A 13,822-nucleotide genomic window follows, 5' to 3' on the forward strand; every position below is an offset into this window, starting at 1 on the left:
ATTATATTTTATATTTAGCAGTAACTTTTCGGCGAAGTAAAATATCGTGAGATGAGAGAACTGGGCATATCCCAATAAGGCCTCTACTTATGCACTATTTTTATATCCCAGATAGTAAAATTACAGTTCTATTGCCCAATTTCTATCCGATCTACCCGGTTTTGTATTAAAATAACTGTTGAACTGCACAGATTAGGCAGTACATAAATGAGACTATCTTGTTTGGCGCTAAAATGACAGTTGTATTGGGCAGATTCTTAACTAGTTTTAGCAGTTTTGTCAATCGCACTATCACTTTTTAGTATCTGAGACATAAAAACAAGAGTGTGTTTTATAAAGAAAACTAGTGCCCGCGCTAAATCAGAAGATTGAGTTGACGAGCCGACACCACCACCATGCTCCGTTTAGTAAGCCGTGGCAAAAAACCGGAACAAAAGGGATTCAAGTATCATGACCTTTAGTGTCGTGCTATAATCACGTGACCAGTGTTGTCAGCATAGCAAAAACCATAAAATACTGGCGCGCCCTCAAATCCCACGACTCTTCTCTTTCCGCACAGACTCTAACACAAAGATTGTGACCAATAAACGATTTTTCATTTTAATTTTTCATTATTTCACTATAAAATAGTAAAAACTAAAAAATTCCATACTAAATTGTTGTCATGTTTAAGCATTTTACGTCAAAAATGTGACAGTTACGTTGGAAGTGGCGCCCTCAACAATTTTCTACAATTTCTTGTCGGACTATAGGTTCTAGTCTTAAATATATCAATTTTCACCTCAGCAGCTCGAACAAGGGTACTTTGATTCTTAAAAACAGTGAGCAAAATGCGATTTTGCTCACTGAGTGAGACAAAATGACATTCATGTGACCTTTATAGTCAAATGTCATTTCAACAAGCGGGGGTCTAATAAAAGTTCGAAATACTTGGGTTCTATTATCTCTGTCCCTTTCACACTGTTAGCAAAAAGAAACAGACAAAAAAAAAGTTAAAACGACATTCAACAGTATATTCACGGTTTATAATAGACCCCAGAAAAACTTCAGACCGCATCGTTCCAAACCACGTACGAGTATGAATTCTTAATAATTAAATAAATAAAAAAATAAAGTTTAAGATTTGATAAAAACTGATAAAATACTATATTTTAGGTATTTTATTGTACAATTAAAATAACGAACTCAAAATATACACAGATCATCACGCAAAATTAATTATTTTACTTTTAAGAATTTCTACCATAGTTGACAAATAGTACGTATCCGCAATTCGGACCGTATCTTACAAAGATTTTTTTTACAAAAAAAAGTTTGAAGTGTCAGTTAATGTTTGTTATTTCTATATTATTTTAATGGAATTTATTATTACGTTTTGTTTTTGTGTTCCATTGCGGTAATTAAACTTAATTGTTTGTATATCTTAAGAAAACATGAGTGCAGGTATTAAGTGATGAACAAGGATTACATTTTTCAACTAACTAATAAAAAGTAGTAGCAATTAAAAACATTGTATTATGTATAGAGTTATAGGTGACACAGCTCAGGTAAGCAGGAAAGCACATCAAATATTATATGTTGGTAATTAATAATAATCAATCAGATTTATATAATATGTTTTCCCATTTCTTTTAATAACTTTATTTTCTTTTCCTTTTGTAAGAATTTGATATGTTTTCTGAAAGAGCTACGATTTTGTATGATTCCATGTACATATGTATATTTTCTAAATCAAATTTCTATTACACCTTATGTGTATAATTGCATGAATTCTATAGTAATTTAAATTGTATTTTTTCCCTTATTTTCTCGTAATGCATGTTAATTATAAGATGTAATTATTTTTGAAAAGATGTGTCCCGCCGAGTTTGTTGCCGGTCCCATATTGGGATACCCTCCTCCAATTGAGGGGGGATTTAAATCTTCTCGGGGCAGAGGTGTAGGGTTGGAGCCGGTCTACCTAGCTTTATTTGACGTTCATAAGCGCATTGTAATTATGCCTACTTGAATAAACTATCTTTTATCTTATCTTATCAAGTTGTCTAATAGGTATGTTCTCACTGCGCTGAGGTGAAAAATGTTGTGTACTACACGAGATCAAAGTTATTTACATCTCGTGCGCTTTTGAGTCCCTTACTACGCTCAAGATTCTAAATTAGATTCACTCGCTACGCTCGTGATCACTTGTTGTACAAATAACTATTGTAGTTGGTAATTTCTGTTATGGATAAAACGAGTTTATTTTGTTTAAGAGGAAGAGGGACGACCGCTTTTCCATACAAACGTAGTCCTCATTTTCCTCTTTGGATATTAACATTATATAAAGTATGTTTACATAGTTTGATATTTCGAATCGATGAAGTTACTAGAGCCTTGGTTTCAAGATTGCTATTAAATTTTTTGGCAACCGTATTATGATCTAAAAAAGCGCTGCGCTATTTCAAAAACTCTGCTGCCTAAACCTACTGCAACTTAATGTCATAGATTAGGTAAAATAACTTCGTTTATTCAAGACATCCTATGTAAAATTTCCGAAGCATTAGTACCTACTAAAAATAAATAACTTTCTATCGTTTATTAAACGTGTTGAACAGAAATTTTAGCTAAGTGAAAGTAACCATAACAAACAACATTCCAGGCTAAAAGCATAACGGGGATAATTTCGGAAGCATTCTTTATGCATTTCAAATTGCAAAGACACTTCGTGCCGAACATTAACTTTCAGAAGCAAGGCATGCCGAAGATAATTTCTTAAAGTGCCGTTTTGCGGCACGGCGAAGGGATTAGGAAAAATACCTCGAATTTTCTGTTAACTTGACAGTAATGCTCAGCGTGCTGTGGAGGAGAATGTCCCAGTTTAAGTGTGCTTTTGAACGTAGCGAAATATAAGTTTTTTAATAGGTGTAAACTTCCTTTAGGTATATTTATTATAAATTTATTAAATACAATTAGAATATTGTATCATTTACAAATTATGATGTCAAAGTCTCTAAAATAAATGGTGGATATATTGGGTGGTATTTTCTTCTTCGATATTTTATTTTGAACTACCTATGTTAGAGCATATAAATAAAGAAATGCTACTTGTTGAATGACATTCTAAAAGTTTCACTAAAACCATTTTTCATTCAGTCAAATCGTATCTGCTGCTGTTGTAGTCTGGCAGCGTATTCCGATTGTAAGAACGGATGGATTTGTTATGTTATGTGATGTGGAGTTTTCCGGTTGGAGATATGTCAATTTGACACTGACAGACGAAACAATATTTACATAAAACCTAAAAATAACAACTAAAACTAAATAGACAGACGCAGTGACAACAAATCCAGATCAAATTGAAAACCTGTTATTACAATCAGAATACGCCTCCTAAAATGGAGTCTATCGACCAAATTAGTAATCCCAATACAATACCTAAAACGCCCGCCTAATTGGGGTCTTGTTTACTTTGCCAGCCTAGTCACCTGCAAATAAAGATGAAACGAAGTAAAATCGACGACGGCGTTTCATTTAACGAAAATTCTTGCCCACCCTGTATAAATGTATAGGTAACTTTTTGTACATAAGATCTACTTCTTATCTATATACTACCTAAGTGTAGAATAATGTAGAACAGATAATTGATGTTTATAGATTTAACTTAAGTTTACCTAAAACACATCTAAGCATGTAATAATGTATTAAGCAAACGCGGTTTGGACCGCGCGATCTCGCCAACTATTACATAAACCCTAGAGGTTTCCAATAGTGGCATGCATGTAAAATTGTATTGAAATTTTAAGTAAATAAATATTATTATAAAAAAAAAATCTAAATCTAAAGAAACATCCCCTGTAGGTACATTAAAGCGAACTTGAGGAGTTGCTAAGCAATATTAAAAATCGGTTCAAAATGTACCCTAGGTATGTGATTTAACATCTTCATTCTCTATAGATTCAGTCGATAGATCCAAAATGGATCTAGTGAGACAAGTTTTTCTTCCTAGATCCAAAATGTAATCTAATGACATTTAAAAACTGGATCTATAGAGGATTCATTTAATTTTACTATGATAAAAATGGATCTAAAGACATTTTTAGGGTTCCGTAGCCAAATGGCAAAAAACGGAACCCTTATAGATTCGTCATGTCTGTCTGTCTGTCTGTCTGTCCGTCTGTCCGTGTATGTCACAGTCACTTTTCTCCGAAACTATAAGAACTATACTGTTGAAACTTGGTAAGTAGATGTATTCTGTGAACCGCATTAAGATTTTCACACAAAAATAATAAAAAAAAACAATACATTTTTGGGGTTCCATATACTTAGAACTGAAACTCAAAAATTTTTTTTTCATCAAACCTATACGTGTGGGGTATCTATGGATAGGTCTTCAAAAATGATATTGAGGTTTCTAATATCATTTTTTTCTAAACTGAATAGTTTGCGCGAGAGACACTTCCAAAGTGGTAAAATGTGTGTCCCCCCCTGTAACTTCTAAAATAACAGAATGATAAAACTAAAAAAAATATATGATGTACATTACCGTGTAAACTTCCACCGAAAATTGGTTTGAACGAGATCTAGTAAGTAGTTTTTTTTAATACGTCATAAATTGCCTAAATACGGAACCCTTCATGGGCGAGTCCGACTCGCACTTGGCCGCTTTTTTCATTTCAACAGATCAAACTTGCAATGCCGCAACGTCATGAAAATGAATCGATTGACACGTTATTTTCGTCACCAAAATCGGCCCCGTAGTTTTGATGCATAAAAAACACGACACAAACATACACAGATTATCTACATTGAGAATAGACTGCTAAATTCATAATTAACTTAAGAACAAAAAAAAACTATACTCATCCTTTTCTTTTGGGTGCTAGTACTAGTTTAAGACAAAGATAGTATGATTTTCTCTGTTTATGTTTGAAATGAGACAGCCCTTTGACAAACTATAAATCTTTCTGCAGTCGGGAATAATTTTGATAGGTATAGTAAGTAGTAAGCGTTTCGTCTCTGTCACATTTTTTTACTTCCTACAATTCCTACACTTGTTACTCAAAGGGTTAAATGAGTCAGCAACTGAACACTTGTGGTCACAACTATATCTAGTACCAGGTTTTGGAAATCGCAGGGTCCTTTAGGTTTCATAAGATATAGAGGTCAAGCTATAACGGACGACCTGTCGGGGTTAGTGAATATAGAGGGACCTAACTCAGAGCAAGTTGGTGTCAGGAGCAGTAACTTCCAGTTTGGAAACTAAGGTGCTTTTGAGGTGTCGACTATTGGAACATGGCAGTGGCACACACGTCGAACGAATATGCCTGACAGTATGGGACTTAATATATATATTATATTATAGATTTATAAGGCCATTTACAGAGACCATCCACTAAAGGCATACATACATTTGTATTCTACAATAAAATCATAATTATCCTTAGTGGTTTATGGGGTTATTCTTAAATACGCTTTTCAAATACAAAACTTTATTTCTTAGAATATGGTAGGTAAAAAGATGGTCAAATTACAATAAGTGCGTCATATTCTGCCTCTATCGGCGTAGAAATATTACATTTAAGTTGCTATTTTTTTTTGGGATCACAGGCCTATAAATCCCGGTCTTTTGATAGGCTTGCGTGGGGATATAGATCCAACACGTAGAGACCCTTTGGAGAGCTTTAATGTCATGTAGAACGCCTGCTGATTATTATTATTGTTGTTGTTATTGTTGCAGACCTAAATTTACGGTTAATAGTTAGTCTTAATCTGTCATTTTGACTTATGTATTTGTAAGAAACGGATAAAACGTAAACTAAAGGGGCGCCGGACGATATCGGCCTGTCAATTAAACGCAAAAGGTGACAGTTCCGAACAACTGACAAGCCGATATCGTCCGGCGGACTGAACATCAGTGGACCCCTTAACCAAAGAAAAATGAGACCTACTTACTAAAATAATTTCTCTGTTTCTACACACTATCCCACTATCCCACCAACGCTAGAAACAAGTCATAGTCAATTTGTCAATACAATACGTAACAATTTCCACGGGGATCTGTTGTGACGTTGCTCAGACGCGATACGTGGCGTGAGTTTGACATGTCATTCTAGTTAGAGGATATTAGTCAAGAGCGTCAGTCCATGCTAACCGTCTTACACAGTGATTAGGTATGGTGTGATGGGCCATATTATTACTCTACACTTTTTTCAGATTCGGGAATTTTTATGTTATTTCTATTCAGAATCACAAGCTTTTTCGATCCTAATAGCAGTGTCCCAAAATGTTTATAGATTTTTCGATCCATCGATTATTAAATTATTAATCGGGCTCCGTGTGTGTACATTTTGAACACTCACCCGTCTGTTGACTATATAACGATTTCACACCGATAAAAACACACGTGCCCAAACAATAATGGGTAAATAGATTAAATGTGGAACCCTAAAACCAGCAAATGGTTTCGATGTCGAGATACGTTACAAAATACGTGCCTATGATTTGTCCACATATCTGAAAAACGGTTACGGTCACGTGTTATTCGAGATCTAATTTCACGCAACGTAGTTTAGTCACGCAGGTTTTGATGGAGTGAGCTGAAGCACTACATGAATTGATGATCAATGCAAAGGGAGCGTCACCAGTTCATTTATGTACCTAGTCAAAGTTAATTAACTCTTGTACATCTATTTAATTGCTTGAAGTGTTACATGGGCGATTTTGTTTAAAAAACATCTAGTTTTTTTTTGTTAAAAATCATTTATAAAACACTAATTTAAAACATTTATTATTTATGTATTAGTCGACTCATTATTCATTAAATATAAAGCGCGTGAGATGTCTAATGATGCGGCTCAAGATTGTATCAAAACAAAATTAAAATTGTAACATATTGGTAAAGCAGAATCGGCCTCATGTTACAGTAATGGTGGTCCCACATCGGCACGTAAACAGTAGCAGAAAGTTAAGTTTATACGTTTCAATATAACTTCCCAAAGTAACAATTACACAAAACCGGGAATAGCCGTATCAATTACTTCAAATTGGAATACTGTTAAATGTTATTTCAAATTCGACGTCTGTGCCATGACTTTAATTAATTTCCAAAACTCGGGGGCCAGGGGCCAGCGAAAGGGGCCCACTGATTAACAGTCCACCGGACGGTATCGGCCTGTCAGTTAGAATAAAAAGATGACAGTTCCGAACAACTGACAGGCGGATTTATACCGTCCGGCTGACTGTTAATCAGTGGGCCCCTTAACGAAAAATGTTTGTAATTCATGCATTTTCCAAGGTTAATTTGGTGTAAATTAACATAGCTATTTTAGCTACTTGTACCTTAAACTGTGCAACTTTTTATGAAGAAAAATAGTCAAATTTAGATTAAGTATTATAATTCAACTTAATTGAACGTTGAGACGCATGTATGTATTGTTTTTTTAACCACTTTGAATGCTGCAAAACCTTTGACGCTGTCGTGTTCTGTAGTGTCCAAAAAATATAGTATTTTTTTAATACCTTAAAAAGCAAAATCTCGCATAATTTGTATTGAGATGGTTTTTTTTTTATAAGAAGAACTTTATATTGTATGACGTACGCCATCACAGCCCGAATGCTCTATGTATTAATTAAATAGAATAATAATATACCTTTTAATATTCACCAAAGCCAACCCACAGACAGTATTAGAGGTTCAACAACGTTAACGCTTGTGTTGTGCAAAAAATCTATTACCGACTCAAATTTAATTAGGTCAAACTGTCCAAACAGAACACAAATCCAACCACAACGGCCACTACCAAAGGAATCACATCAAAGCATACTTACATTACAGAAGTTGTCTTAAATGCTAATAAAAGACGCGGCCAGCCTTCGTCAATGAATATTTCATGATGCTCGCCCAGCTAACTAGACCCCGTACCCTCAGTTCAACCCATTCGTTCACTACAATGGCGCCTTCAAATTCTATTTTACTGTAGTTCTGCTCAAATTGGCCGTTATTACCACAGATGCCGTACGTTTATTATCTCATTAATTTTTCATCATTTCTCTGGCTGCGTTAACAACCGATTGATGGAGATCTCTGGACCGCGCCAAAATTGGCCCGGACCGCCCAACTGTAAAAATATTGAGGGCCTTCGTCCAAATTGACTAAACGGTTTTGGAGGGAAAATAAATACGGGGTTTAAATTGAGGGAAAATACAATCTGATTGCATGTTGTAAAGTGTAATAAAAGATCAGGAATGTCATAAAATGATACCTTTCATATTCAGTCAGTTTTTGTTTGAACACACACAACAACATGATACTATAATACCATACTAATAAATAAATAAATAAAAAAGCCTTTTATTTCTCGCGAATATAAAATATACAGTCACATAACATAGTATTAATTATCACATAAAGACATGCTTCGTAGAAAGTCACAGTACATTTCTATAGGTCCCTATTCTATCATGCATTTTTTTATTTAAGTTTAATACATTTAACTAAATTGAATATTTTCATGTCATTTCATACTAGAATAATAAAAAATATAAAAAAATAAGATAATACAGTCATCAAAATGCAGATAGTAATTTAAATGTCAATAGTCAATGGTAATATAATATAATAATAAAGTGAAGCAATGTCAGGCGAGAACCCCTCTTAGCTGAGGGTAAAGGCCTCCTCCAGAGATGACCAATGGTCTCTATCGTTGGCTTGTGTCATCCATTGTTTGCCAGCCGCGTGTGTGATGTCGTCTTCCCATCTGGCTCTTGGTTTTCCTCGCTTTCTTTTGCCGAGCGGTCCAAATTGACTAAACGGTTTTGGAGGGAAAATAAATACGGGGTTTAAATTGAGGGAAAATACAATCTGATTGCATGTTGTAAAGTGTAATAAAAGATCAGGAATGTCATAAAATGATACCTTTCATATTCAGTCAGTTTTTGTTTGAACACACACAACAACATGATACTATAATACCATACTATATCAACTATAATACCTAGTAACATATAACACCAAGAGTACCTAATTCAACAATTAGTGTCCTCTACAATATACATAGTTTTAGACGATAAAAACCAACATGACATAATTGCTTTCTTTAATGTGCGCGTTTGAAAGCGGGGCAGTTTTGAAAATTGCTAATATCTACTAAACTAGAAGCCCTTCATATTTTGGCAACACGCTACTGAAACGTTTATCAACGCATCTTGCTTAGAGTATGTTCGGAAAGACAAGAGTCGTGGAATGTATTGGTCCTACACATTACACGACTCTTCTCTTTCCGCACAGACTCTACTGTATTAGAAAGTACTTCTAGTTTACTTAGATCTAAGCAATTTTCAAAAAGAGTCCGAAATTATCCCAAAGCACCTTAGATTATTGGTTGTAATGCTTTTGACTGCTCGATTTGACTCGATGCGTAGCTCGACATGATCTTAGAGCTCGCTTTATAAAAAAACTTTGTTTCTAGTTCATTAATCCAATCCCTTAGAACCCTTAAGCACTTAACTTTTATACGTTAACTTGTAAATTCGGACAAATTCCATTCAGCCTATTTTAAATACAATTGAACATCAAAGTTAGATCGGTCCACACTTGAAACAGAACTAATTTAAAGTCTGTGTCAAGTGGCACAACAATTGGGTTTTAGGATCGCTATTTAGTATGTAGTTAGTTTTAGTTTTAGCTTGGGCCCGCGGTCAGCCAGCTAACTAACTTCTCAACTTGGAAAAGGTCGACAAGAGAACTTGTTTTGCTTTCACGAGCCTGAAGGCCGATGATGTTTTAGCACTTTGATATGGTTTCCATCTTGTTTTGATACGACGTTGAGCGTGTACTATAAACCAATCAGGGTGAGCCAAGAACACCTAAAGGTGTCGTTACTAGTCGTGCCCACCGCGCCAAGGACCACTATAGGTGTTATGACGGACGCTGTCAAAGTAACCTTCACACTTCGAGTAAGGTTTACATTAGCTCGCTTGCGCGTGGGATATGGCGTTTGAGTGATGTTTGTGTTTATGCGTTTTATGACAAAGCGTTCAAAGGGTTAATATTGAGTGGTCCTCACTAAATGCAATCAGGAGTCGCCTCAAAAAGTATTTCGCTCACACTTGTTTCTTGTGAGATGTCTGATGACCGTGATGACACGACTCAAGGTCGTATATTAAATATTAAAGTTTATTGGTGCCTTTTGCACCATATTTTTTATTTAGTGCAAAAAATAAAAATTAAATAATTAAAAATAAGATCAAAATCTTATCAAAATGTTGAACCAGAATCTGCCCCCTGGTAGCAATTATCGGATTTTCAATTGGATATTTAGGTTCAATTTATATGCGGCTCTGTAAATTGTTTTGTTTTCCGATAAACTTCGTTCGCATATAAACTATACTAATGTCATCCCCCTACAGCGACCCCTTCAACCCTATTTTTAGAACTTACTGACATTTGATAGGGCCTCAAGAAGCCTATTCTGATTTAACGATTTGATTAAATTTTGATCTTATTGATACGAGATTCTGATGGAGACCGCAACCTCGTTGGTTGAAGTTTGTTATAGTCTTCTTAACGAGTAGGTATAGATACATGATTGTTGACAGAAAAGTACAGTCAGCGTAAAGTCAGTCAGTCAGTCAGTAAATTTGCAGAAAAACTAGTACAAAAAAAACAATAACAAAACAAAACTTTGGTCGAGTTACACTTAACTTATACAGTTGACATTATTTTTAGATGAAGATTATCTAAAAAATATGTTGGTAATATTGAAACTTATAAAAAGCTGAAATACAAATTTTTGTTTCAATGAATAATTGAATCTCAGAACCTTTATAACCGGTTTATACATGACCCATATTTTTCACATAGTGACGAAAAATAGGGTGTATTGTAGTGGATCAGTTTTTATAAATATTAAGATTTAAATGGTAAAAAAATATGCTCATTATTCGAAAGTTTTTAAAACCCATTACAGAAAAAAATTACCTCGAGGTCGTGATCCCAAATGTCAAAAGGTATTGAGACGGTCATATTGAACAAGGTTTCCAATGGGACCTAAAGTCTATTTTTTTATTCGGTACACTAAAATGACATTTCATAATATGAAATGACACATGATGTTCATACTATGAAATGTCATTTTAGTCTACGGAATAAAAAAATAGACTTTAATATGAATATCGTGAAAAAATATACTCCTGGACCCATAGATTTCGTCTACTTCGGACCCTTAAGGGTAAACATTAGATTTATTATCGCGATATTGTGGTTAGACGCACGGGGAAATTTGTTTATTATGGCCATCTTAATATATTTTTGACATTCGCGATCACGACCCCAAAATCATCCAGTACAGTACAGTTTTTGAGGGTATCGTCTTGGGTCGTCCCATTCGTTTTTCGTCAAGTTCTTAAATTAGTCCTATTCTGCTTTCGTCACGCATTCTACATTGAAAGCCACCGACGATTGTGACGAATGTAGAATGGGTGATGAAAGCAGAATAGGACATTAGTCCTTTTGTTCTTAAATTAATAAGAACTTGACGAAAAACGCCTATTTTTAATTCCTACCAAGGAATTAGAGAACTATTTAAGTAGATTAAGGAATCTCCCAAAAGTGCTCGTCGTTAAACTGATGTACCTTCGGTAAAGGTTCAAATATCTTCAACTTGGTTATGCAACCTGAAAAAATAAAAGTCCTTCAACATACATAAATATGTTCACCTCCTAACTAGTTCAACCAAAGTTACGGAGTCAAAAATTGTGTTCCAGGCATTTCCCACTTTGCTTGGCCTAACTAGTCACAGAATAGATAACAGTACGGAGGTACCTAGTGTTGGTTAAGACTTAAGAGCCAACAGGAGTGGTCATTTCTCCATACAAACGTACTCGACTGTTTCCTCCGTGGGTTTTGAAGCTAGAGCAATGATTTTTTCAACACAGATTAATATTATCAATATCTGTGTCGGACCGTTTTGCTTTTTTTGATATTTTTGTTTTTTAAGGCGCTAGAGCCCTTCAAAAATGGCCAAAATGGCCTAATTGACTATGCCGCAATGAGAGGCGTGCTATTCAAAACTGATATCAATTAGTCAAAAAAGCAAAACGGTCCGACACAGATAATGTCATAATCATTTAGATTTCCAAATTTGGTTACGATTGGTTAAGTTTTGGAGGAGGAAACAGTCGAGTACGAAACCTCGATTTTTGAGATTTTTACGCAGGGTTTTTCGCCTTGTCCTTATCGCACTAGTTTTAGGAGCCGCTTCCGTTAGCGAGACGGGTATATTTACCTAAAATATTTAAATCTTAGCTCCTGTTGGCTCTTAAGTACTTTCAGTCCTCTGCTTTAAAGGGGCCCACTGTTTACCAGTCCGCCGGACGATATCAGCCTGTCAGTTGGTCGGAACGGTCACTTTTTGTATTTAACTGAGAGACTGCTAAAAGTGTCGGTAATAGGTTCCTGTCGGTCACTTGTGCGGCTGGCTACGTTACATAGATAAGATAAAACCTACATAACCTACCTGCTCTGCTCTCCTCTGCTCTCCCCTATTCTGTTCTGTTCTGTTCTATTATATTCTATATTCTGTTCTATTATAATCTTTGAAGCATATTCGTTCCAGTGGATACGTTAAAATATTAATATACTCACCCGTGATAGTACCAAAAACTAGTGCTAGAAGCAGTGTACACAAAAGCGCCACCAGTTGCATGACACCCTGCGTGCCTGTGGTCCGCCCGTGCTGCAAAATGTACCAAACTAGCAATTTTTATCGCCTGTAACTATGTCCGTCCCTTTCGCACTTATATACTTGTTAGAACGTGACAGGCATGGTGACAAGCGATAAAAATGCGACCGCCGCAGTCCACGATAACTTGGATCTTTTTAAATAGAGAGTGAATATACATCTTTAAGGTAAGCATGTTTCAACCTATACCGCATCGGCACTTACCATCAGGTGAGACTGTGGTCAAATGCTTAACTTTTTCTAATAAAAAACTGTTATGCGGTTATCACATAATGTAGATCCGCACGCTGCTCCGGTGTGTGAGCGCGGCAGCGTGCAGAGATATGAGAATGTCTTGCTCGCACACCGGAGCGGCGTCCGGATCCGCATCCAAAAACACCGCCTTTTAAAGCAGGATCCTACTCCCACTCTATATATACCTATATGAAGGTTTCGATGTTATTTGGATGTTTGTTCCTCAATCACCCATGAAGAGATTTGGATGAAATTGCATGAAAAATTATATACTTTTGGCCGACAGGTGGGACAGTGGCATACACGTAGATGGTAGGATCCTAATAGATGTGGTATACGCGTGCGTCCGTGAGGGACAAAACATAGGCAATGCGATACTATGATTGGTCGAATTTATTTGTTGCCCACCATAATCCATACTAATTTATGGTCGAGATAAAAAAAAAGTGAGACTGTAACAAGGACAACAATAATAGCGCTTTCGCTGCTACTCCTACTCAAAAATACATAAGACTATCCCGTTCGGTCATTGACCCCCCTCCCCACCCCCTCATGCCTGAACCAGTTAAAATACTAGATTCATGGACAGTGGCCTAGTAAGGCACTGGTCCCATCTGCATTCGTGGTACGGCTAGCCTACTTGTGTCACTGTCAACCATTACTAACCCCAACAGCTTCAAAGACTGTCTTCAGGCCTTCTTCGCCGTACACCTCCTTAGTCGCGACCGCAGCGACTATGATGGAGACGAGACCGGAATAGACCCCGGGGAAGCCGTGCAGGTGCATCACACCGCATGTGTCCAGGAGACCGCACTTCCTTATTAGGAACGGCTAAAAAACAAGGCTGTGTTACTTTTTATATCTGTGTC

The 13,822-nt window shown here is 36.0% G+C and overlaps 1 protein-coding gene and 1 long non-coding RNA gene across 2 annotated transcripts in view; both read right to left on the reverse strand.

Moving 5' to 3' along the window:
• Positions 1 to 13,822, reverse strand: part of LOC134653614 (uncharacterized) — a 356,188-nt gene that overhangs the window by 71,919 nt on the left and 270,447 nt on the right. The gene's annotated exons all lie outside the window — the stretch shown is intronic.
• LOC134653648 (ammonium transporter Rh type B-like) lies at positions 11,570 to 13,808 on the reverse strand. The gene is made up of 3 exons (XM_063509041.1): positions 13,620 to 13,808; positions 12,623 to 12,713; positions 11,570 to 11,652 (listed from the first exon to the last, which is right to left on the reverse strand). Exons 1-3 carry the CDS (start codon positions 13,737 to 13,739, stop codon positions 11,570 to 11,572), a joined length of 294 nt encoding a protein of 97 aa, XP_063365111.1. The 5' UTR covers positions 13,740 to 13,808.

This window comes from Cydia amplana, chromosome 13 (assembly GCF_948474715.1).
Source record: "Cydia amplana chromosome 13, ilCydAmpl1.1, whole genome shotgun sequence".
Taxonomy (NCBI): domain Eukaryota; kingdom Metazoa; phylum Arthropoda; class Insecta; order Lepidoptera; family Tortricidae; genus Cydia; species Cydia amplana.